Source organism: Ascidiella aspersa, chromosome 6 (assembly GCF_963924565.1).
Source record: "Ascidiella aspersa chromosome 6, kaAscAspe10.2, whole genome shotgun sequence".
Classification (NCBI taxonomy): Eukaryota; Metazoa; Chordata; class Ascidiacea; order Phlebobranchia; family Ascidiidae; genus Ascidiella; species Ascidiella aspersa.
In genome coordinates, this window is record NC_139452.1 from 180325 (window position 1) to 206730 (window position 26406).

The 26406-nt window shown below is 36.7% G+C and overlaps 1 protein-coding gene across 1 annotated transcript in view; it reads right to left on the reverse strand.

The window, feature by feature from the left end:
• Positions 1-1066: 1066 nt before the first annotated feature.
• Positions 1067-26406, reverse strand: part of LOC146139031 (unconventional myosin-XVIIIa-like) — a 36246-nt gene continuing 10906 nt past the window's right edge. The window contains exons 12-43 of the mRNA XM_083391591.1: positions 25965-26150; positions 25160-25373; positions 24273-24415; positions 23749-23849; positions 22934-23142; positions 22385-22599; positions 21974-22071; positions 21106-21283; positions 20301-20496; positions 19709-19868; positions 19196-19376; positions 18241-18394; positions 17038-17222; positions 15967-16095; positions 15330-15473; positions 14611-14700; positions 13617-13728; positions 12487-12609; positions 11797-11924; positions 10936-11090; positions 10074-10197; positions 9533-9631; positions 8316-8528; positions 7485-7739; positions 6680-6793; positions 6083-6283; positions 5282-5362; positions 5157-5213; positions 4578-4763; positions 3760-3846; positions 3056-3204; positions 1067-2513 (exon numbers count right to left, since the gene is read on the reverse strand). Coding sequence (XP_083247717.1) covers positions 1067-2513; positions 3056-3204; positions 3760-3846; positions 4578-4763; positions 5157-5213; positions 5282-5362; positions 6083-6283; positions 6680-6793; positions 7485-7739; positions 8316-8528; positions 9533-9631; positions 10074-10197; positions 10936-11090; positions 11797-11924; positions 12487-12609; positions 13617-13728; positions 14611-14700; positions 15330-15473; positions 15967-16095; positions 17038-17222; positions 18241-18394; positions 19196-19376; positions 19709-19868; positions 20301-20496; positions 21106-21283; positions 21974-22071; positions 22385-22599; positions 22934-23142; positions 23749-23849; positions 24273-24415; positions 25160-25373; positions 25965-26150 — 6114 coding nt within the window. The remainder of the gene's footprint in view (positions 2514-3055; positions 3205-3759; positions 3847-4577; positions 4764-5156; positions 5214-5281; positions 5363-6082; positions 6284-6679; positions 6794-7484; positions 7740-8315; positions 8529-9532; positions 9632-10073; positions 10198-10935; positions 11091-11796; positions 11925-12486; positions 12610-13616; positions 13729-14610; positions 14701-15329; positions 15474-15966; positions 16096-17037; positions 17223-18240; positions 18395-19195; positions 19377-19708; positions 19869-20300; positions 20497-21105; positions 21284-21973; positions 22072-22384; positions 22600-22933; positions 23143-23748; positions 23850-24272; positions 24416-25159; positions 25374-25964; positions 26151-26406) is intronic.

Below are 26406 nucleotides of genomic sequence, written 5' to 3' on the forward strand. Positions count from 1 at the left end.
GACCTACTTTAAACAGTTTAGTGGCAGCGTAAAAATAAATGTCTTTAAATCAGTGGCTTCGAGTTTTAAGCGAATTAGAAATCCAACGCAAAAAATCACAATCAATTTGTTTTACTTAAATTTTTTTTCAGGATATTTTTACCCCTATGTTATATTTTTATATTAAATTAACATTTTCTTGAGCTTATTCATTTAAATATTTAAATAAAGAAAGAATTATAGGATCTTTGGCCAAATTTCGGCGAATAACAAGAGCATTATTGCTCGTTGAAATCAGGATCTTTTAAACTTCCTTAGAAGAGCTTGAAATGTTACAAATATTTTTATCAATAGTTACGTCATTTAGCGGTTGTGCGTCACAAACAATGAACAATGGAAATAACGCGATATCCAGCAAAGATGGCTCGAATTTAACGGCTTAATAAATCACATCAGATTGGAGCAAAGTAGGTTTCTTCATATTAAACAAAAAATTGTTGTGCTTAATTCGTTTTTCGATCATGTTATTCATAGTATTAGTCATAAATCAATTGGCAAGATTTTTTAAAAGTCGATTTAATGGAATAAAATCGTAAAACTTAAAGCGCAAATTAACCATTTAGTTTTAACGACCCATTCCTTTTGAAATATTTGTGGTTTTGACCAAAGTAACGATTTCTTAAATGCGTTTAGAAACGACAAACCACAGACTTTCACCCTGGTGTGGACTTTACAAAGTTTCAAGTGGAGCGGATTGTGTAGTTTAGCTACCGAGGAGTTCCAGGGTTACTTAAAGCAGCTTCGGAACTTGCGCTGTTTGTTCCAGATCTTCTTCGATCCGCGAAAGACCTGAAGCAATTCCATCAAAACATTAATAATGATGAGCACGATAATATCGGACTATTTACATTTCATGTAGGTGCCGTGAGCCAATAACGTTGGAAACCACTGGGTTAAAACATGATTAAAGTAATAAAAACTGATAAAAACATAAAAAGATTCGGTCAATTTGCCTTCACTTGATCAAGATGCGACATTTGCGTATAAAAGTGGAAAAGTTGTTGAGAAAAGCAAGTAAAGCATGAATTTATTTCCTGTACAAATATTTGCTGATGATGCTGTCGAGCGAGCTGTTCTCCCCACTAGGGACAGCACAGAGCTGGTCATCGCTCAAGTTTTTGAAATCTTCGTCCAAGAAATCTTCCGAAGAACTTTCCCCGGAACTGTTGAAGTTTGAGAAGATCTTTTTATCTCCGCTCCATTTTGCCGACGCATAATCCCGACCATGATCTCTGCTCAGCGATAAACTTCTTTGGTCGATCTTCGGATTGTGGAAGTTGTTCGCTTCTCTGTTGCTCCGGACACTGGAGCGCGACAAACTGCGCCCATTGTTCTCTTCTCTCATCCGAGATCTGCTCCGATGATCATCTTCTTCCTCCAGTTGCGATCGATTCCTGCTCCGAACACTGGAACGCGAAACACTCCGAACCTCCGGATCGTAGGATTCTCGCATCCTTGATTTGCTCCGGGACAAACTGCGCTCATTGTTCTCTTCTCTCATCCGAGATCTGCTCCGCGACCGAGCATTGTTCTCCTGGTCGTATTGCGATCCTTGCAACTTCCGCATCCGTGATTTGCTCCAATGTTTCATGGGCGCTTCATCGTAGCAGGATCGCGAGTCTTCGTATCGATCTTCGTGCAAACTCCAGCTCGACGACGGAACTCCGAAGCGACTCAAACTCACATCTTCGTCGTCTTCGCTCCAATCTTCCACCGATCTCTCCTCCGAGTACGAGCTGTCGGACTCCTTTGTCCTCCCGACCTCCCGCATCTTGCGCATCTTCTCCGCTTTCTCAGCGGCTCGGATCTTCGCTTTGTGTTGAACCGAGCTCAGAAACCTTGACTTGAACGCTTTCTTCTTCCCATTGTTTGTTTCGCTTCCCGCTTCAGAATCCTCGTCACGATTGTTCAAACAAAAGTCCGCATCCGAGAACGAGGTCTCGATCCCGCTCATGACGTCATCATCGCTGACGTCACTGGCGGTTACGCTGCGCGCGCGACTTCGCATCTGCGAAATTTGCTTCTGGATCTTTTTGTCGAGAGCCGCTCTCGCTTTCTGCGGCTCGGAGAGATTTTGTCGACTCTTGACGACGCGGAGGTTCTCGTTGAGCGCTTGGAACGATCGGGAGCTCGCGAGTCCGAGGCTTTTGGCAATGTTCTTCGCTCCTCCGTAGAGAATCACCGACGGATTCTCATCAGCGAGTTGGCTGCTCACCGAGTCCAACTCACGACTAGGAGGAATCTTAAGCGGAGAACTTCGCGACTCAACAAACTTTGATTGGACGCTGTCGGAACGCTCGATGTCATTGAACAAAGCGCGACCTGCCTCCGACATCGAGTCCTTAAGCGGAGATAAATCCTGGTCTTCGTCTTCCTTGACTTCCGCTCGCTTCTTGCGATTCTTTCTCGACATTTTTTTGGAGGGTTTTGAAAGGCGGGAATCTCCCGGAGGGGGAAGTCCCTGATCGTCGAGTCTAAAGAGGAAAAAGAGAGAAAAGTGGGAGGAAGGTGAGAGGAGCAAAAAGTGAGAGAAGCAAAAATAAACAAATAAAGTTGGAGCTTTAAGTGATTGCAGTCAATGAGAAGAGTAAAAGTAAAATCATGGGAATTTTAGTTTAAAGTCTGGAGCAAACAGATAAAAAGTGGAATATTGTGTTCAAAGTTGGATTAAATATTGTTTGTCTGTGTGAAGAACAAGAAGTGATTAACTAATAAGTTACGACAAAGCCCTTTTAAGTGATTTGAAAGAATTGTTTGACTTTACATCAAGAAAATGAATGACGAAAAGTAGGAAAGATACTGGTACGAGGTGAGTTAAAAAATATGTGCGAGATAAAATAAGTTATGAGAAAATATAGAAATGGATTTAAAAAAAATTAGAGAAATGGATCTAAAAAAAGTTAGAATCAAAAGACAAAGAACTCAGACATGTTTTAAAAAATAATTTTTTCGTGTTTACAAAACTCAATAAATACCTTCACAAATTTAAAATCCACTTCAAAGAACATTTTCTTACCTGGAAGATGAAGTCCTGCTGCCAGCTGTGCTGAGTCTTCCTCTCCATGAAGATCTTGATCCGAGGAAGAGATCGTCTTCTTCGCTCTCACTGCTCCCTGACAAATCCTCATCACTCGCATCAGAGTCCTCAACTTCCTCGAGGGAGAGCTGCAAGATCAAATAAAGTCTTCCATGTTGTTTTATATCAGAGACCACGCAACATTTTCTCAAAGGGCGGATAAATGTGGAACTTGGTTATCGTTAAACGAAGAAAATATAAATAACAATGTTTCAAAACTGACGTGAGCTTTAATAAATTGTTATTTGGTTTAAAATTTCACTAAAATTTAGTTTTACATTACTCCCGGCAACATTTCAGCTGTACTCTATTTATATGAAGGAAATATTCCGCGGCCCTGGTTTAGGTGTGATCGCGGTAATTTGTTTGTTGATTTAAATTGTACTAAAGCTGAGTCGGCCAAACAACGAGTTCTGGCCAATACTCGTTTATTTTCACAAACTTTGTTCGACGAAATCGTCTGATTTTCTCTTTTTAATAAGTTGAAAATTACAAGTTCCTAAAGTCTATATATTTGTCGTTAATCGGCTAAAATGTTCAAACTCTACTCGCCAGAATTGCGAATATAGTTTATAAAAGCATGTTATCCTGTTTGTGTTTATGGCTTAATAATCCTGCAAGTTGAACACACTTCATGGTCTTACCTGCAGATGGCTGATGCGCTTGAATGCCAGTTTAAGGTCAGATTGCAAACAAGCAAGTTGCTTCTCACTTTCTTCCAACTCCATTTGCTGAAAGTTCACAAAGATGTTTACTCAATACATTAAAAAAACAAGTTTGGCAAGCTAAGATAAACAATCAAGCATCAAATATTAGGCATGGTTTTTCGGATAGCAAGTATCGTTTAATGGCGAAAATAACGGCCCAAATAGACGTAAAAAGCGACATGCTTATTATTCAAACGTTTCGGCAAATGCTCATGTCATCATCAGTGATATGAAGACCACATCAGTTACACCCGTTTATATACACTTTAGTCGCACCAAGGAATGATAAACGTCTATTTGGGCCGTTATTTTCACCATTAAACTTATGAACAGATCCGTGTATAGTGTTCCAAAGTATCGTTTGTTGGAGTGTTTCTTGCCCATGGGCCGCAAACCAAAACCGGGTGACCGTTCGGTTCGGTTCGGCTGAATGAGGGAGTTTATTTATTGAAATTAGTTCTGAGCAAGATTTCTTTAGAATTTAACAAAATTGCGGAAGCAGTGCGAAGCCGTTGCCACAATAATCAAATTTGAATTTATGAATGCTATTGCTATTTTTGTGCTTTGTTTACTTTAAGCTTACAAAAAGCTAAAATAATCGAGTGGGCCACTGACAACGCACAACTGCAACGATGTCTTATACGGGTACTTAACTGCGCTGACGACACCAGATATTTTATGCAAAATGTGTCGCGAATATGAAATAAGTATCGTGTTACCGGACATAAGGTGACATTAGGTACTGTAATGTTTACCAGCTCGTGTTTTTTCTTAAGAGCTTCTTGTTCGCGCTTGAGCATATCCGCTTGTTCATTCTTCGAGTCCCTCAGTTGTCGCTGGAATTGTTTCGCTTGTTCTTTCTCCCTTTGTTCTCCTTGTTTGTGACAATCGCGCTCTCCCATTGTCTTCTCATTGTTCTCCTTCAATCGATTCACTTGCACCTGCGCACAAACACGGGGATTCCCCTGGTGTAACTCGAAGTTGTCTTATAAAGTGTGATTTAAATCTTGAAGTTGATTTCGTTTATCTATGAAAATAAATTGAAATTAAAGTTTTTTATAAAATTTTCTGATTTATTTTCCGTGTTGCAAAAACATCGGTGTACTTTAAAGTTTCCAAGTAATCAGTACATATTACATATTTTTACATATTTTAAGTAAATGACGAATTCAAAGGCTTAGCATTTAAAAGCGGTTATTATTTAAAACAAATAAAAAGGGTTAAACAAATCTAAAAAACTTAATTTTCAGGAAAATTGCATTTTTCTGTGTGTTAGAAATATTTGAACAGTCTTAGTAATTATTTTCGAATCTTAAACATCGAATTTCACAAACCTCGAGCCTACGGTTGGCTGTCTTCTGGAATTCCAACTTCGTCTCCAAATCCTTTGCCTGCAAAGCACAGTGGTGACGTAATATAGTGGTGACGTCATACATAGTGACGCAATAAGGCAGCCTACCTTGTTGTCAAGCCTCTGTGCGGTCGCTTTATCCACAGTGTTCTGCTCCAAGTATTCAAGCTGACTTTGAAGTGAAGCGACCTGGAAACATAAATCATAACTTTGTTGATGTTTGAAATTAAACAAAAGATCATGATGACGTCATAATAGACTATTTGTTTTGCTTTAAATCAATAATTCAAAAAGTTTTTTTTCCGAGAAGCTTCAATTTATAGAGAGACATGGCAATGACTCACTAAGGTGTGGCCCTGACGTCACACCAAGATCTCCTGACGTCACACACAATGTCATCCACTGACCTCACCTTATCATCTACTGACGTCACCTTACCATCTACTGACGTCACCTTACCATCTACTGATGTTACCTTACCATCTACTGACGTCAATTACCATCTACTGACGTCAATTACCATCTACTGACGTCAATTACCATCTACTGACGTCACCTTACCATGTACTGACGTCACCTTATCACCTACTGACGTAACCTTATCATCTACTGACGTCAATTACCATCTACTGACGTCACCTAACCGTCTACTGACGTCACCTTACCGCTTACTGACGTCACCTTATCACCTACTGACGTAACCTTATCATCTACTGACGTCACCTTACCGCTTACTGACGTCACCTTATCACCTACTGACGTAACCTTATCATCCACTGACGTCACCTTATCACCTACTGACGTCACTTTACCACCTACTGACGTCACCTTCCACCTACTGACGTCACCTTCCACCTACTGACGTCACCTTCCATCTACTGACGTCACCTTGCCGCTTACTGACGTCACCTTATCATTGAGTGTAGCCCTCTCAGCCTTGAGTTCCTCGAGTGAAGTGTTGGTTTCGGTGAGCGCAGATTGCTGATCGGAGTGTATCGACACAAGCGTCCGATACTTGCGGATCGTCTCCTGGGAATCCTCCGAATCTTCCTCCATCTTCGAACGCAGGTCGTACACTTCCCGCTGGAGGGCGCTCACACGGGACTCAGCCTTCAACAATAGACAATATGACGTCATAAGTGAGGTAGTGGGTGAGTATTTGGTAACGATAGTTTTTACTTAATGCGCCACACAAAACGCGAGGTCTCTTAAAACTTTTGTTTAAGGCGTGTTATGGAACTGAAAACTCCTTTTGTTGTCTGCTTATGTTTCACACTAAAACTACAGGCGTCATAGTTTGGTTAAACATGGCGGTAAAAAAGAAAACATTTTTACATGTGATAAATAAAATAAGTTCTATTTCACAATAGTTTCGAAGTTCAAAAGGTTTTCTAAATCTATCTGTTAGTAGTCTCCTTCTAAAGGTCATTAGAGCTTAAAAAAAACATTGAAATCGTAAATAATATGTTAGAAATGAATGTTCAGATCACGATTTATTGAACTTACATCTTGCTTGGCCGTGGATACTTCATCCAGCTGGCTCTGGACATCTTCAAGTTCAAGTTCTATCGACTTCTTTGCCTTGACAGCCGCTCCGCAAGTATAATCGCTCTCCTCGAGCTAAAGCAAGTGTTTCGGGGATTAATGTCAACCTTATAATATCACCGTTGCTAACACCACTATTGTTTCGAGAAAGTTAAAAGGAATATGGGGATGAAAATAAAAGGAAATAGCTCGGTAAAAGTAGGAAAACCTTGCAAAATTAGGGTTAAAATAATACAAGCAAACGAGTTTAGTCTTATATAAACATTACGTGAGCCTGGGGAGGAAATGTTACTTTAAAGGGGTGGAAATAATAAAGCAGGTTATGAGAGAAAATAACGCAATTGCCAGAATATAAACCATTAAAATGGTCGCATTAACGCATTATAAGAAATGGAAACAGGTTGAAAATAATACAGTGTTTTCACGGAAATAAACAACAACATCTTCACATTTAATTTTAAACATTCCTGCGGACGTGAGTTCGAATCTGACTAAAGCAATAATTACAACAGGTACTAAAATACCAAAATAGTGGAGTTTCGCGCCTTTAGATGTGTAAGCTATTGCGAAATTATATTCTGTAATATGTTGATGCTGATGCAATTTAAATTTCAGAAACACTATTACATCAATACAATATGAGTTGTGCGAAACAGAAAACTAGTTTAACCAGCGCCTTTAGATGTATACTTTTAAAGAACACGGTAAAACATCATTAGAACAATAAAACAATACAACATGAGCAAAAACATCAAACTAGTTTCACCTGCGCCTTCAGTTGCCTCATCTGTTGTTTGCTGACAACATCCGCCTTAAGGTGTTCGATCATTGTTTGAGCGTCCGACAACAATGCCTTGTAGCGCTTCAAATCGCGACGCAACCGCCTCACACTCTCGGGGTCATGACCTCCACTGGCGTCACGCTTGAGTGCGTCGAGCTCTTGCTCCACCTCGTGGCGGTGTTTCGACATGCTTGAGCGCTCTTCTTCCAACTCATCCAACTGGAACTCAAGCTGCTTGATCTGGAGGAAACAAGTATTTACAGGAATAAGTTCTAATGCAGAGTTCTCAAACTACTTTGTGCCAAATGAAGACAGAATCGCGGTTAATTATTCCGGAACCAATTTGGAACTCAAGTTGCTTGATCTGGGGAAAACCAGTTTTTAAAAACGGAGTGAAGGGAAGTAAAGGTCGCCTTATTTTACGCAAAGGTCACAAACTACGGTTTGTCCAAATATAAACATCCCGAAACCAACTGGAAAACCGAGTTGTTTGGTTTAACTTTGCTACTGCCTGTGTAACTGCTGTGTGTGGGCCAAATGATGGAAGATCTTATTTCCTCCAACTCATCTTAGATTCAATTAAACATGTGTTTTTAAACTCACTTTTGGTCGAAAACCAGTAAATTTAATTGAATAGAGGCAAATTATATATTCTGCTATAAATAACATTTTCCATTGAAACGGAAACCTAGTAACAAATATTTTTCAAAACGATAAAAACTGCACCTATATAGAAAAGTTTTTAAAAAAATTAACAAAATTGGCTTTTTTGACCGGAATATATTACATCCAAATGTAATTGTTAATTACACAAACCTTCTTCTGATAGGAAGATCTCATTTCCTCCAACTCGTCTTCCTTGCTCTCCACTTCCCGCGCCCTCTGCTGGCGAGCTTGTTCTCCCGACATCTCGAGTCGATCCCTGGTTTGTTCCAGATGGTGGATGCTGGTCGCCTGCTCCTCCAACTCTTCTTCTTGGTCGCGAACCTTTGAGTCAAGCTCGCGGATCTGACGCTTCAGAGCGTTCACCTGAACAACATGGAAATAGTGGTGGGTTGGAGTTACATTTTGCGAAAATAAAGTGATTTTAGAAGAAAATCGATGAAATCTGAATATTTGAAAAAACAAAATAAAAGCAAAAAGAGAAGATAGGAAAACTAGTAATTGTCGGTAAAAACGAATAAAATTTGAGATTTTGCAAAAAATAAGGAAGTTGCCGATAGCGAATAAAAAACAAGTTTTTGTACAAGAAATAGCGTACAATGATCCAAATTATTAACTATAGATTAAAACAATTAAATTGTTGCCCAAGAATCAAAGAAATTGTACAAAAAACGATGTATTGGGTTTTGGGACAAAAAAAAAAAATAAATAAATAAAAACATTGAAGTAGTGGTTGGAAGTTAATGGCAAAATAAATAAAAGCACAGAGAAAAAATTGTAACAGTTAAAAAACAAAAACATTAGATTCCTGCACAAAACTAAAAATACTAGTCAAAAAAATGTAAATAAAAAAAAAACTTTGGCCGAAAATGAATAAAAGAAAATTTTTTATACAAGGAGTAAAACAAGAAAAATGAAAAAAATTGTAATTGTCGGTAAAAACGAATGAAATCTGTGTTTTTTGCCAAAAACTAAGTAAGTTGCAGAAACCAAATAAAACAAACTTGAGATAAATCATAATTTAAAAGTAAGATTTAAACAAAAAGCTAAAAAATAAAAATGTAAATTGGAACGAAAACAAAATGTAAGCTTGGGTCCTATATCTGAGCATATAAAAAAAAAATTAGCTATTGCCGTTAAAAACATCAAATAATATAGTGATGGGGAAATTAGTAATTGTCAGTAAAAATAAATAAAATGTGAGCTTTTTGCAAAATCTTCAAGGAACTAGCCCTAAAAACCACCAAAAATGTAATAGTTGTGGGAATTTTGACACATTAAACTTTGGCGTTTTTGGCAAAGATAAATGGCCTCTTTACCAAAAAGTGTTAAATGTTGAGGCAAATTGTTCACAAGTAAGGTTATTTCACCTGTTGTCGATCGTCGGAATCCTTTCCACCAACATCTTCCAACTCTTCTTCTAATCTTTCAATTTTCAACTTCAACGAATCGATCTCATCATCGCGTTCCTAACAATAAGTAACTCACTGTTTCAGGTGAAGAAACAATATTTTGGGAAATCACCAAATAATTCGCGGTATTTTTTAATTACCTACGTTTTTATTAATAAATCCTTTATTTTGCACCGCTTTAATTTTTCGTAATAAAGTCATTATTCAAATAAAAAAAGTAAATTGTTAATCAACTAACGCTTCATTTAAAATCAACTCATTTTTAAAACTGAAAAACTAATTTTTAAGCAAAGAAGTGATTTTTGAGCCAAAAACTCAATATAACTGACATAATATAAGCTAATGATCAGAATGTACTGCAATTCACTTTCTCTCAATTGCAATAAAGTAACAAAAACAGCACTGAGTAGACCATATTAAATAACAGCTACAATCTGCCAACAACTTTGTACCATGTTCTAAGTAGACCACATTAAATCAACTTCCAACAACTTTTTACCATGATTTCATTCTCCACCGATTTCTTTTCCATCTGGAGCATGTCTTTCTCCCTCAAAACCCGGTCCTTTACGACCTTAAGGTCGGTCACATCTGCCTGCAGAGCGTACAACTCACTGTCGAACCTGCAACAATAACAACACTTGTGACGAAACAACACAACTGTGACGTCACAGCCGCTCGTAGCAGTTCTAGAACGCGGCGATTGTTGTGGCTTAAATACAGTTTTAGTATTGTATTTTAGCTTGTATTCTCCCATAAAGATGCAATTAAACAAAATATGGAGGGTTTTAGTTTAGCAAAGTCACATATTCAAGCACAGTAGCGGGATTTTTAAATTATGTTGATCTTTCACTTAGAGTTCGAGTTCAAATATTTAATTCTTCTCCTAATCCCCTTTTTATACATTTCCAACTTTTAAAATCGGTTTAAAGCATGATATTTTAGCTTTTCCCAGATATAATAGGCGTAAACGTTTTGCAGTTTTCGTTTTTTCTTAATATACATTTGACTTTAGCTATACTACATGAGCAAAATACCTTTTTTATACTATGATATCTTTAAAAAAAAAATTTAACTAAAAAGCTAGAACAAGCAAACCCTACTAATTTAAAGGGTAATCATGTGGCAGTGTATAAAGACAAATTGTAATGGTTCTCGACAAGCTTTCGCACAACCGTGCTTTATCAGAACAAACTTGATACTTTGACCCGATAAAGCACGGTTGTGCGAAAGTTGTCGATAACTCAATACACTTTGCCTTTATACAGTGCCACCTGATTCCTCTATTTAAAATTAGACAAATATGGCCATTTACAAAGATTGATTTAATCAACTATTTGTGAAATCTGTTTTCTACTCACCTCCTCTGTTTTTTCTCCAAGTCGTGGTTCTTGTTCGAAGTTTCTTCCAAATGGATCCGAGCGTCGCTCAACTCCGCCACCGTGCGGTGGAGCTTCTTGCGCACTTGCGCCTCTAGGCGGCGCTGTTCGTCAACTTCTTCCAGCGCTTGTGACAACTGAAATGTATTGTTTACGTCACAATAATTAAGGAATGTTTTTTGCCACTTAATAGAAGTTTGGTGTTAGCTGACAAAAATATTATTTTCATTTAAATTGCAGTAGGTTTTGGTTTTACAAATATTAGGTGGTGCTTCTACTAACATTTCTGTAAAATTAATCCCAGAAATTTGTAATAATATTTATATTTGTTCAGATAAATCAAGCATTAAGCCAAATAACGACTTTACGAAGCCATATATTTTAATATTGAGGGCAAGGGTGGGGGGCCCCCCAAAATTTATAAATATTTTACTCTTAATAATTTTTTTTAGCGTTTATGAGCAGTAGCCTACCACAACAGTCGATCACAGGCATGCCAACCCTTCAATTGTCATGCATTGTTACGTCAAACGATGTAACATTAAATACAAACGATGTAGCAAATGTTACGTTTGCTATACTTTATATTGTAGTTCAACTACTTTTAGATAATTTTTTACTCTTTGAATGGTTTTTGAGTATTGCGTTAACACTCAGTCAGTTGCTGCTCGATACGGTTTGCTAGCATTGTTTTTGTGTTCGTTACAGAAGTTAATACAATGACAAAAGCTAAACAAAAAAGTTCAAACTTTTTGCCCCCCCTAAAAAAAATTTTCGGCTGGCTACGCCACTGAGTAGCGATACTATCGCTTGGCACCGGGAATCCCCTAATTCCCCACCGACCTTCTTGTCCAGCATCTTGTTCTTAGCTTTCCATTCCTCCAGCGAATCCTCGTATTCCTGCTTCTTCTGCTTCGCGTCGAACTTGAACTCACGACAAGCTCGTTCGTACTTGGCTTTGTACTCGATGTCTGCAACGTTTAGTCGCAACTTTAATGTACAGTGAATATGCTGTTGCTACCAGGAATGGCATATATTAAAAAGAAGTTCTTCTGGTACTTATTTATTTTCTTCAACGTTCCGGCCTAATATACAGGATGCCTTTATCGGGGAACGTTTTTGTATAATTTAATTTGCAGGTGCTGTTGCATTCTCTGATGAAGGCATCCTGTGTAGGTAGCCTAAACGACGGAACCGGTAGAACTTCTTAAATGTGCCGTGTATGGATGCTACTGTACATGCGTGGTTTATTTGAAAAGCTAATGTGCTGTTTATTGGTGTTAAGTTTATTCAAAATGTTTTTTTCAAGTTTAAATACATTTAAGGAGATGGCGGGCTGGACAAGTGAAAAAGGGCATGGCTTGTTACAAATAGAGATTTTTAGTGACGTGCAGAACCTAAAACAAGTTCAAGTGAAACCCCGGGCTCCGGATTACTTTCAATTCATTTAGCAAGTAGGTGATGAGACTAAAACCACTGGTACAAGCTTCTACAACACAAGTGTTAAGGCACCCATAGGAATAGCGTTCCCACCTTCCATGTCTTCATCAGAGTCGGTGGTGATGTGGTGGTCTGCGTAGAGGAGCCGCTTCTCAGCAAGTTCAACTTCCATCGACTCAACCTGCTTCTGGAGCGAGCTCTCATGCATCTGGGACTCTGTGCGGAGAACACATGCTAAGCCAGTGCTTCCTAGAATTTTTTAGTTTTGTTCACCCCTAGCATATATCTCAAGATTTCATTCACCCTTGTCTCATGTTATGATAAAACTATCTCGTTTATATATAACGGAACAAAATGACTTAGTTTGTTTCGATTTTTGTTAAGATCAACTCAAGCTAAGTTATACCATTGTAAATCTATAATTTCTCGAGTCCAGGAATATAAAGCTACGAAAGCACAAAACACAGTCACAAAGTTTGAAAAACAATGGACTATCATCCATTTCTGACAGTTCACCCTTATTTACCCCTGGAAAAAAATTATTCACCCTGGGGTGAACCATTCACCTGATCAAGAAACACTGTTATAGCCTATCTCAAAGTGGGTGTGATATAAAGTGGCAGTAACGGAGACAGAATCGATGCTATATCGCGTTTGAATGTGGTGCGTGATATACGTGTAAGGAGTAAATATCCGAGGATTTTGAAATTCGACTAGTTTAATTTTACAAAAATTGCTACTTAACCTCGTTTAAACATGAACTGTGCGTTGCGCGTTTGTATGTTTTACGACTTTTTATATTTTACACAGTTGGATTAAGTTGTCGAAACATACTTCCAGGGCGGATCCAGCAAAGGCACATAGCCATGCCTTTATAAAAGCGAAAAATCCTTTGAATGTAGTTTTTAAAAAAACTACAACCTAAATAAAATAAATTAAAGTTACTTCAATACCAGGTCACCTTATGACGTAACTTATGACGTAATACCCGACAAAAAATGCATAGTCTCCCAAACACAAACCTAGATCCGGCTGGGCATAGTAATGAAAATAAAACCATTCATTACTAGCGTTTTATTTCTACTGGTCGCATGGTGGGTGTTAGTTGAATTGCTCCAATATTTGGTTTGTTCGACAAATAGTGGAGTTCAACCAATATAACACATCACATGGTTAATAGAAGTTGCCCGAACTAAATATACGCGACAAACAGTGATTCCAACCTTTGACGATCTTCTCCAACCTATTCTTCTCCTTGTTCTCGTGCTCGAGAAGTTGCGTGGCGTGGAGACACGAAGATCTCTCCTCATCAAGGTGGATCAACATCTCCTGCATCTGGAGGAGTAAGAACAAAGAGAATAGTGGAAACAATCGGAATAACTAGTATGGTTGGAATAATAAGAACAATATGAGGAACAATGTAATTAGTGGGTTGGTACAGAGGCCACCAGACTACAGGCCCAGAAAAAAAAGTTAATTCTATTATATGGAAAAAAGTGCGATTTATGAAGATAAAGGGTTGGAGGCACTTTTTGTAACATTTGTTTAGTTCCACACGCGATCACTGAAATACCCCTGTAGAGATGCGACCCCTGGTTTACAAAGTCACCAAACTACGGCCGGTAGAGTTAATTCTCCCGCTTTGTTAAATGGGTTAATTCTACCGGTCCGCGGCTTATTTCATTAATGAAGATAAAGTACAGTTAAACCGTTTTTGAATTCATTTCAAAACTAAATTTTGATGAAATTTTAAACGGTACGACAGTTTATTAAAACTCCCCACAGTTGTTTTTGCATAATTCTATCGATTTCCGTCGTGTAACGATAAGTAAGTTTGTTGAGTTTGATAAAAAAATTGTCCGGCCTTTATTGTAAAAAGTTTGGTGGTCCCTAGATTAGTGCAAAGATCTAATCAAAGGTTTGTTGTACTTATTGCACAACATTTCGCATCTCTCTAAAGTTTGTTGCAGGTTTATTACCTTTATATTTATTGAACAAATAAATGAGCAAGTTTATAATGTGACAATGCGTCTAACAACTGTATCACAAAATATTATGTTTTTAAAGCAACAATTTTATGATTGGTAGGTTTAGTGGGATTTTTCCCTTGTAGAATTTTTAATAGATTTTTACAACAACAGAGTTTCTCTAGGAACAAACCCTCCCGAGTTTTGCCACGGCTAGTATTCATTGCTATCAAACCCAAAATTCACTCACTTTTGTCTCATATTTTGCGTTGGCTGTTTTGTAATCATCATTTTCAGCGACAACACGATCGTATTTCTCCTTCAAGTTCGAAAGTTCCGCCTGGTGAAAAAAAAAACATAAAATTATTGCAGTTTCTCTTCTTAGTTTATTTGTCATTTCACATCAAAACCACCAGATGTCAAATCTATACATTTATAATGAAAACGCAAGTTTTTTTAAATCTTTTTCTGTATATGAGGCACAAAATGTGATCTGTAATCCAATATCTTCAACGCAGCTTAAAGTGAATTAGCACCTTTCCCGTTTTATATTATTTAAAAGCAGTTATAAACTTGGTTTTGTGGTTAAAAATGTTAAAAAAATGAAATATTTTTTTGTCCTTTTTAAATAAAATTCAATACAGTTTCCACTTGATCCTTCGTACAACCCCGGTGTCATATTCAGTCTCATTTTTACTGTTTTACCGATATTAGCCCAATATTAGCTTTTAACTCATTATTATATTTCCAACCTAATTCACCCAATTAAACCTAATTTCCCGATATAGTCCGACCCCGCTATCTTAATATAAGTTACTTTAAACTCCTCACATATTTACCCCACCCACCCCCACTTTAGCCCCACCCACCCCCACTTTAGCCCCACCCACGCCCACTTTAGCCCCACCCACCCCCACTTTAGCCCCACCCACCCAACTTTAGCCCCACCCATCCCCACTTTAGCCCCACCTGTATTTCGTGGAGTTCTTCTTCGGTCCTCACAACTTCCACTAGAGGGAGTACTTTTGTGAGTAGCTTCCACCAAGGCCACTGGCGAATCGCCATAAACTTGCGGATGTTGCGCTGGATGCAACGGACCGCTACGTCCTGGACCTAATATAATATATATGGGATAAGCATTTAATAGTCGACCTGTAACTACATAACATTTCCGTATTGATAGGCGCCGAGCGTGGGTGGTGTGCAGAGCGTTTTCCTGAATTTTTGCCAAAACGCCCTGGAATTCGACAAACTTTTCAATAAATACGCAAATTTTATTCCTGCGCCTATGTATTTTATTCTGCGCCTATGCACTAATGGACGTAATGGACTGTTACTTCCTGGACCTCAACATAGCCAATCAGCTGATGAACACTTTAATAAATGGACAAGCGAATTGTCACGTCTTGGATCTATGTTAGGCACAAGTATGAGAGGAGTACTTGTAGAACTTATGGAAGATTGCGTAAAAGTTAAGGCATCTTGGGGGTAAAACATCCTACAGTAATATAAAATGAGAAAACATAAAAAAATTCAAACAGCTTTTTCATATTTCTAGTGATCGAGATAACCTTTAACGCGTTCAAACTGCATAATGCCAACCCACCTTCCTACGTTCCAGCTTCCTCCTCGCAAGGTAACCTCTTATATTTGCTTGGAACAATGTGATGACTGCAGAAACCTTCTCGTTTCGTTTGTCCTCGATCCGGTTCAACACACCAAGGCGGAAAAACACCTGCAACGACAATAAGTGCTGGTTAAGGTTGGTGTAAGTGTGTGTATGAGTACATAGGTGTTTTGTAACTTGGCGTATTTTGTAACTTGGCGTATTTTGTAACTTGGCGTATTTTGTAACTTGGCGTATTTTGTAACTTGGTGTATTCTGTAACTTGGTGTATTCTGTAACTTGGCGTATTTTGTAACTTGGCGTATTTTGTAACTTGGCGTATTTTGTAACTTGGCGTATTTTGTAACTTGGTGTATTTTGTAACTTGGCGTATTTTGTAACTTGGCACAACGGGCACGTATTAATTGGTTCAAGTACTAAATTTGGCTACAATTTCTTATATAAAGTATATTTCAACATGATTTCCAAATAATGAACTAATAAGTCCCTTTCCTTTTTAATGATCAAATAAAGTCACAAAATTCATAGGATTCGGCACCTACACACTTCATACCTTTCAATCGTAATTAGTCAGTAAATCAAGAAATTTTGTGCAATGTTAAAAGCGTGACGTTTTGGTCAACTTTAGAAAGCAGAATATATATAACACCGTTCGCACAATTTTTGTCCATGATCAGTTCGCTTGCTTATATTTAATTCCACCTGTTATTTCGATCAGGTTTCAATATTTAATCTTACTTTTTAGGTATAATTTTATATTTTTAATGTCATCATTGAGTTCCCGGTGCGGAATTAGTCAGCAAATCCATTTTTTTTGTATTATATGTAAAGTTTGTAGATCACCTTTAAATGACTGTAATCGGTTGTTCATAAATAGCTTTGCTAATACATTTGATCATATTTAGATTTATTAGACAACACCTCCAAGACAAAAATTGTGGCACCGCTAAATTTCGTTCGTGTCGGTTAGCCGGACTTTTTAGGTTTGATTTTATATTATTATACATTCAATGTTACCGGAGTTTTTAGTTTGTTTATATTTAATCTTACCTGTGAGTTGCCGATGCGATATTGCGATCTACTGAGATCTAATATCTGCACGATCTTCTCCGCAGCCTCTCGATCCTCGAGCAAAGCAACAGACGTGGAGTTGGTGGGAAGGTCTGACGAAAAGTTGCGCAACAAAACGTCGAAGCGGGTGCGGAAGTCGAACAACACCATGTTCTCGGGGTAACCTGCGGGTGGGGGTTAGTGAAGGGTTACAACTTAACTATGGGTGATACACATGTGTATTCTATGATCCAATCCTTCTGGATTCCTACTGGCCAAGGAAAGCGGCACAAACATCATGGTTGAACAGCACAAGGTTCTCGGGGTAACCTGCAGGTAGTTGACCAATTAGCAATTTAACGTAATTTATTTGGAGGGTTAACATGTATTTTACGACTGAACTATGGGTTATACACATGTCTGTATTTCGTACGTGATTTATTTGAAATGCTCGTGCGTGATTTATTTGAAAATGTTTGTGTGTACGCGCTTGATTTGTGCCTACTGCAGGAATGTAATTGGTGTGTTTGTAATTACTTCGTGAGCCTATAAAAGGCTGTTCACTTACTACTACGTTACCATTCCTTTTTACTGATTTCGACTGAATACAACTTAAGTTACAACAAACTGTGCTTATTTGGACTCTGTAAAGAAGCAAGGCGCAAACGTGATTGAAAACACAACACTGTTAAAGGTTGACATGTATTTACATGTTAACGATACACATGTGAGTATTTGGTGATCAAGCCCTTCTGGAGCCGTACTGATTAAATTTACCGTTACACATATATAGTACACTGTATGCCTTCAGTAAGGCTAACCCAAACCAGTTGGTTGTTGAGGATTGTAGTGTAAGCAACGCAAGAAAGCAACTAGTCTGTGTTGAGGTTCGAACTCACGACCTCGGTTTAAGTGTGTAATATTACCAAACAATATTTTGACGTTTTCTAACACACAATTAACTAATTTCACATGACCCCAGCATTTTAATCTAACCTTGCATGATTGATCTTCGATCTTGTGATTACTAACTCAAACTAGGGCGTCCGAAACTAATCCCTAAAACGGCCGATACCAGACCTATGGCCCCCGATCGTCCCATACCTCCTACCTACAGCTTAGGCGGTATTTTGGTCATTCAGGCCTTTTTATGATACATTTGAGAATCATTAAGTTCCGATAAAACCTATCCACTCATCCGACCTTGCTTGATTGATCTTGCGACGTGGAGGAGTTGGAATCCTTGCAGTTGTTGATGCAGAGCGGAACAATCGATGATGCTTGGATGAAGATGCTGGAGGGAGCAGGAGAGGATGAAGTTGGGATGAGATCGCTTCACAAGATCAAGGAGAGCATCCTGCAACAAACAGAGGTTGGTAAGTGGAATCTTGCTGTTTGTTGCTAGGAACTTCTTTGATTAAATTTGGATTCGGTTGATAAGTGGTGGGTGTTTAATTAAGAAACTCCTTGGTATATTATTAAAATAATAGAATGTTTTTTCAAAAGAAAAATAGTTTATTTGAAAAAACAATTTAAGGCCTTTTTCTTAAATGCACTTAAACATGATAAGTTTCGAATCATTTGGAATAAAAACAGCTACTTTTTATGAAATTAAATCAGCAAGTTGGTGTCAAAATTCCATGACGCGAACCCAAAAATATTTTGGGGGTGCGCTTTACAAAAGGTTTTGGAGCCTCTATGATTTAATTTATGAAAATAAATATTAAGCAACACAACGCAAAAAAGGGTTTTTGCTAGATTCGACAAAATTTATAATTTCGTTTATAGCAGGGTTCTTAAACTTTTTTACTGCGGACCCCTAAAATTTGTTTTGGCTTTGCGACCCCGGTAGGCAACAAATTTTCAAATATGACGTCATAAATTGACGTCACAATCAAATAGACTTTCAAAAAATGCTGATGATTTAAGTAAAATACAGTCTAAATACATTTAGTGGTAAATTGTTTTATTCTTCTTAAACTCTTTTTTGAAAAACTGATTACTTAAATATACACTAATATTTCAATTTGGCCTTCATGGACCCCCTAAAATTAGTTCACGGACCCCAAAGGGTCCATGGACCCCAGTTTAAGAACCCCTGGTTTAGAGAAACGTTACATAATTATCAGTAACCGTTTGTATCTATCACCCCACTTACAACTTGTCGCTTTATAATCATGCACGAGGACTTCTTTGCTGCAGCGACACCACCACCAGATGGCGCCCATGCGTTGCGGAAGCTGGTGGCTCGTCTTAGGGTATTCCCCGCGTCTAGTCTCATACCGGCAACTGAACCGTAAGATAACTCACCTCCACCGAACAATTCCTGCATGTGCTTCCTGGGAATATAAAGGTAAGGGGTTAGACAGTGAGTGTTTCTTGCAATACTTACATTTTGACAACCATATTTGTGATTCTGTACATTCCTATTTCTGTTAATTTTATAAATTTTTTAGCAATTTCTTTATAATAAATAGTGTTTGATGGAAAAATTAAATATTAAAAACTTGATGAGTATTTTTTTGGTAAATATAACAAATTCTCTACCAAACAAATTGTTGATATTGTGCATCGATTTTAAGTCCTTCTTAAGACTTGAAAATAAATTACCTTTGCCCATATAAAAAAGCTTTATAAAACAAAACTGCATTGCTTCATCAATAAAACCTACTTTTTCGACTCGTGCATTGTTTCTATGGCAACCGCGTCCATGGATTTGAACTTGGCGAAGTTGACCCAATCCCTGACGTTATATTCCACCTTCGTGTGGCCTCCTTGGTGCAGAATTGTGAAGTGCAGTTTGTCGGGAGTTCCTTGTACGACTGACGCGTCTAGAAGTTCAAGGTATATTATTTTTAACCGAGACTAAAAATGCTCACTTATTAGCTGCAGTGATTGTTGTTAAGAATGTTGACTAATTATAAATAAAATAAAACTCGTTGAACTATTTCCTCTCCTCTGGTTTTATAGATTGTTGGATTGTAATAATAAGTCAACTTCATAAAAAATAAATAAAAAGATAAAAAACGTTTTAGGCGATTATGAAATACGTCAGCGTCGTCAGTTGAAAAACCTTAATACTAGAAAGAAAACTAGACATCATTTTAATGCTACAGAACGGAATGAATGTTACAAAATTAAAATAAAGCTATTTTAAAACATACAGCATTAAAAAAAATGTTACAAATAAATATATTACTTCCAAATAAGGAAAAAAAACGAATTATTTAAAAATATTTTAAAAACACACAATGTCGACCGACCACTTATTTCGCTCGCGCTGAGCAACATTCGCTCGATGAAAGTTTCATCGGAAGAGCCAGGTGCAGAGGATTCTTCATCGAGGACCCACAGCAGCCCCTTGCCCCCGCTCGACCCAATCACAGGGGGCTTGTCGATGACGTCAGCAGAAGGGGAATAACTTTCGTCGGGGATAAATATATCGTTGTCAATTCCTTCCTAAAGTAAAAAAAGAAAAATATTTTGTTCTAAGCAAATTTGGGACAGAAAATGGATCTTGAATTTAAAGTGATAGAAAAGTCTCGTTGTTAAATCCTTACTAAAATTGTAAAAAAATTAACAATATTTGACTGGATTTAATGAAAAATTGGATGAATCCGGATCTTAAATGCAATGTGATGACAGAAAACTGAAAAAATACTTAACTAGTTGTTAAAAATGGAAAATGGATTTATATTAAGTAAAAATTTTATCAAATTGCAGGGTTAGTTAAAATGTCAATGAATATACTGTTCCTGTCACGCATTGTATCAATTGCAAAATTGTTCTTCCGGCAATATTTGCAATATGAAGTTTTCCTGCATAGGTTTTGGAAACGTCGGTACATTTACAAAAATATTAAAAAATAAACAAATTTTTTTTTTGAATTTAGCCCTAATTCACAACACAAAAAATACAGTTCTTGCGATAAATGGAATTCTTTTTTTTTCAAACACAAATGAACTTAAAAAAAAAAACTGTTTATAATAACAAATCATAATTACAAAAAACTTCAAACTGTTTTTTAAATAAACTTTACATCGCCAATTAATCTTAATAAAATCGCACCTGTTCATATCTGTCCCTTGGTGAAACGAAAGCTACATTGTGGAGCAGAACATGAAGTGAGTCTTGCAAGTGATTGTACACCAGCTCGTAGAATGTGCTGCCCCCTAGTGGTTGCTGGTATCCGGGCGCATCAAGGAGGTGGATTGTGTTCTGAGCGTGGTGCGTCGATGAAAGGGATCTGAGGCGGTAAAGAGAAAATTTAGTCCAAATATGAAGTAACTCAACATAACACATTTTTGCTTTGTAAGAAATATACAAAAATATAGGCCAAAAAGTGAAGTTTACAAAGTTTATCAACGACAAGATAATACCTAAAACAATGGAAAACCCTATAAAAATATGAAGCTAGTAAACTCAACATGACGATATTACTTGAATAAAAGCAAATAATGTAGTTAGAACTTTGATTGAAAAATTTGGTGGTGTCTGTATTTATCGACTACAAGGTTAAAAAGATGTATCGAACAATGTAATTCCAGCATAATATATATATTTATAAATACATATATACCAGGTTTGGTGTTTGTTGCAGATGCTATAATAGGGGTTTCAATTTTTCCAGTAAAATTATGCAAACTTTTATAACACATAAATTAGCAAAAGTGTCATGCTGTATCCAACAAAACGAGTTACTTCGTCTAAAAACGAGTGTAGCCATAAGCACATTTTAAACGTCAAACATTACGTAAACATTAATTTATCATTTGTTTTTGCACTAGCCAGGCACAATTACTTCAGTCAATGTTATATTTGATTGCGCTACATTAGAAAACATAATATCGTATCTGAACGAATAAACCACTTGCAGTCAACTGTCTATTGTTTGTAAAGACTTTATTTTCATAAAATCTTAAGCATTTTAACTTACCTGTTGATGAGAGTGGTGACTGAAGTGAATAGCTCTGCGTATAGTGACATCACAAAAGCTTGCAGAAGAAGCTCGCAAGAAACAGATTTCATGTTGCTCTGTGGAAATAAAAATAAATATTTAACAAAAGATGTGTGGTTTTACTGGTTTTTAGTTTTGTTTTTTTACTTGAAAACCAATCCTAAGAAAAGATTAATTTACAAAACATCTACAATGTTAAGGTAACATAGTTTTTCTTATGTAACAATTATTTTTGTACACAGTCGACTTTTAGTGGAAAAAACATAAGCTAATTATTTCTAAAATGTGTCCATAATACTTCCTATGTAAAAAAATAACACTAATTTATATTAAAATAAACAGGATTAAATATACTATACAAATTACTAAAAAATGTTCACAAATTCTAACCATGTTTTTGGTTGCAATGTTTGGTGATAGCGATCCTTTTAGCGACGACACGGACCCAGTCCTCGATATTGAACCGGTTCGTGGCATCGTTCCTTTGTGTTGGCCCCGAGATTGCTGGAATATCATCTTGGACAACTTTTCGACCGTAACTCCGAGTAAAGAAGCAGCTTTTTGGGCCGAATCGGCGTTCGCAAATTGGAACCGATCAGATGAAACTAAAAATTAAGAGAAAAAGTTAAAAAACAACTAAGAATGGTTTTATTTGAAAACTAGACGGTTTATCAATCAAAAAGTTTCATGTAAAAAAAAACACGTATGGAGATGAAAAGGTAACCCCCAAGTATACATCAATAAATCATAACTTATCACAGTTGCAAAAAAACGAACCATTTAATTGAATTGGCAAAAAAATAACTTAATTTTATTAAAACTGTTTTGCCAAAAAAAAAAATTGCACTTACAAATCTAAAAATTTTGTAGAATTCAATAACAATATAAAAAATTGCATTATTATACAAAGCAATAAAGTCATTGAACCCAAAATATTACCTTTTTCTGCACCAGCGACCCCCAAATGCATACAAGCTGCTGCCACATGAAGAACTGCTTTGACCTCGTCTGGTTTAAACCCCAGAGTTTCCATGCTTAGTTGCAAGTTTGTGAAACCTTTAGCGAAGTTCTCACTTTCATCGATCGATGAAGTTTTACGCAGGACTGGGTTGTTTTCTTGCTCCAGATCAAGAAAAAACATCTCCTTTCTACAAACATTTAGTTTTGTGGTTATTTTACTTAAAAATGAGAAAAATATGTTTAAAGTTTCACCTAAATGTCGCTAGTTCTTTTTTTTATTCGAACAACGGTAATTAACTTTTCATGAAATGTCGTGATAAGTGTCACTGCTGCATCCTGATCCTAAATTATAACCTCGGTCATTTTTATTATTAAACCCCGAGCTTCGTAAAATATTTCGCTTTAAATACTTTCAAAATATTTTAAACTAATTGAAATATAAATTTGAAGCAGTTTTGAAGCTAAATTCGAACATAAAGGAAATTGTTTTCTTTTTGTAAAATATTCACCAAGTTTGCGCAGCTTAATTTGTGCTGCTTCTAAAACTTACTTTGTAAATCAGGCAAAATTTACTGTTGTAAGCATGAATCAAAACTATGGCTACAATTATCAACAGGAGACAAATTTAAATGCAATATTTAATTTAAAATAAAAAAAGCGTAAACATAAATGCTACATTATTTCCCAAACTTTTTATATGTACCCCTTGAAGCTCAATTAATGCCTGATTAGAACCACTGCACTGGTTGTGTTAAGCTACAGCCTAATATGGCAAGCAATAAACGCAAGGATACCTGAGTGAAGTGCTTGCTCCGCACAAAAGTTGGTAGAATATGTTGAAACTTCCTTCACCTTCAGGCCGTGAGTAAAGACGAGTTCGTTCAAGCAACATTGACTGCAAATATTTTGCATTAATGCAAAGATAGTATGCAAATGTTTCTAGTAATAAAGCTCTTCCAGCAATTTCTTATTTTTTTTATCTGTCGTTACGCCAACACCACGCAAAGTAAAACAACTCAAAAAATATTTTTCTAGTTTTATCAACAGAACTATAAATGAAATTATTTTTATTTTGGAAACACTTTCCTACATGTTTATGTAGCCAAGTAGTTAATATGACAACAGAATTCCTTAAAAAAAATCTGCAATGTTTTGAATTAAAACAAAATTTCAAAATGAAAAAAAAAAATTCCATTCAAAAAGAAGTCTAGCAGCTATTCCCATAAGGTTTAGTGGTTTAGGTTTCCAAAGAATGACAAAATATGCAAGTTTAACAGCAAACTAGGCTGTGTTTAGTTTCAACTTAATCTCCACTCACCTGAACGGATGCGGACACCATTTGCCCGGTTCGATCGAAGTCGAGGTTGTACAAACCCACACATCGGGAGGCGCTATAGCACCCATTAGTGGAGGCTGATCCAAACGAATCGACGATCTGCATCGCTGATTGGAGTTTGTCAACTGCAAATTAAAACAATATAAATAAATCATTGAACTAATATTGGTAACTTTATTAACTTTACTGAACAAATAAAGATTTTTTCTTTTCTTGTGTTGATAATTCAAAAGATACCCTTGTCACAAATAAATTAGAAAGGGCTAAAAGTGCCAGCCAAGTTTATTTTTATATTAGATTTAGTCATTTATCAACCAAATCAAAATACGAAAGCAGAAAAAAATAAAAACCTTGCGCATTAGTAAAATTTATATTTTACCACAAAACTACAGAATTAGCATAACAAAAAACTGAGGTTTATTGAAGCAACACATCTTCCCAATGACATAATATACTTTAAAGCAGAAAAAAATGTTGAACACGTCCATAAATTAAGCTCTATTTTACCGCATAAATTAATCATCCTGTTAAAATTAAGGTGGGCCAGAGATTTTGCTTCACAATGTTTTGTACCTAAATTTTATTATGGTAACCAAATTCTTAAAGTTATGATTTTGTGATCCAAAGTAAAAAAAAACATTGTACAATTTTAATAAAAATTAGTAAAATTATTATCGCTGGGAGCATCCGAAGTCTAACAAACTTTTTAAAAAAAGCGGCACAAGGAAAAAGGTTTGAGAACCACTCACTAACCCTAATTTTTTGTTTGAAAATCGCTCACTAACCCTCTTGATATTTTACCATATAAATAAAGGTAACTAATTTAAGCCAAGCAATCAAACAAATGCCAACAACAGCAAACTACAAACCTGACAGAATGCTGTTGTTTGAGCTGATGGTCGTCGATGCAAGGTAGTTGAGGATTTGCTTGCAAGCGAAGGTCTTACCGGCGCCGGAGTGGCCCAGGTTCAACAAGCACTGGTCGGTTCCGCTGGCCATCATTCTCTGGTGGGCCTGCTGGGCCATGGCGTATATGTGCGGAGGGGCATCCCCTAATCTGCTACCCTTGTATGTTTCCATTATCTGGAAAAGGTTAAGGGGATTTTTGGTAAAAAATGCTTTTATTCAAGAATTTGCTTGACAGATTTTTACAGTCAGAAAATTAGTTTAAAAAGCCCAAAATACTAGAAGTGTGCAAAAGCTTAATTTTGGTAAAAATACATGTTACACTAAGAATAGATTCTTCAGTTTATATTCGACGGATTCTTCAGTTTATATCGATGCTTTTTAAACTTAAATATTTTCTTACAACAAAATATACTCAATCCAGGAATGTTGTATATGTGCGTTCCATCAAGCCCTTTGGAAACGTACTTGTTTTCTGTAAAAATCACTAATGGGATGTAACCTGCTGTTGTTCCAAACATAGCTGTACAATGTACTATGTACATAGACACAGTTTAAGTGGCATCGTAGATTTTTTTTTAACCCAATCCAGATAACATAAATAACTTTTGGTTATTGATAGTTTTAATATTGCAAAAAATGGGAAATAATTTGCAAAAATGCAAAATAAATCTACTTTCCTCAATTTTTCCAAACTCTACATTAGATCGAAACTGCTTGCAAGTAGTGATTCATATCTTTGCAGTTCTATGTAATTTATGTTCAAACCTTCTTGGAGAAGTTGGTTTGTTGTGGTAAAGTATGTTGCAGCACGGTTGATACAAGATGGGGGCCCACGAATGTTTGGTTAAGCCCCCCTTCGAAGCGGTGGGTAAGTGTGTGGATCATACTGCAGTCATTGAGGTGACGAAGTGTGGAGATGTCGCTCGATCGGGCGTACTGGGACTCATTCGCCTGAAAAGATACAAATTATTTTATGTCATATTTAAAATAAAATTTTTAAATAGTTTCATTTTTTGTAATTTTGTTAAATGTTTTAAGGCAGGGTTTCCCAACCTGTGGTACGCATAGGTTTTTCGGGTGGTACGCGAGTAGCTTCCATTTTTTTTTTTTTTTATACTGTTTAATAGCTTAAGCTACAAATAGCGTTGAATATTGTAAGCTAAAAATACATAAAAATAAGATTCAATCAAGTTAGTTGTTCTGCAAG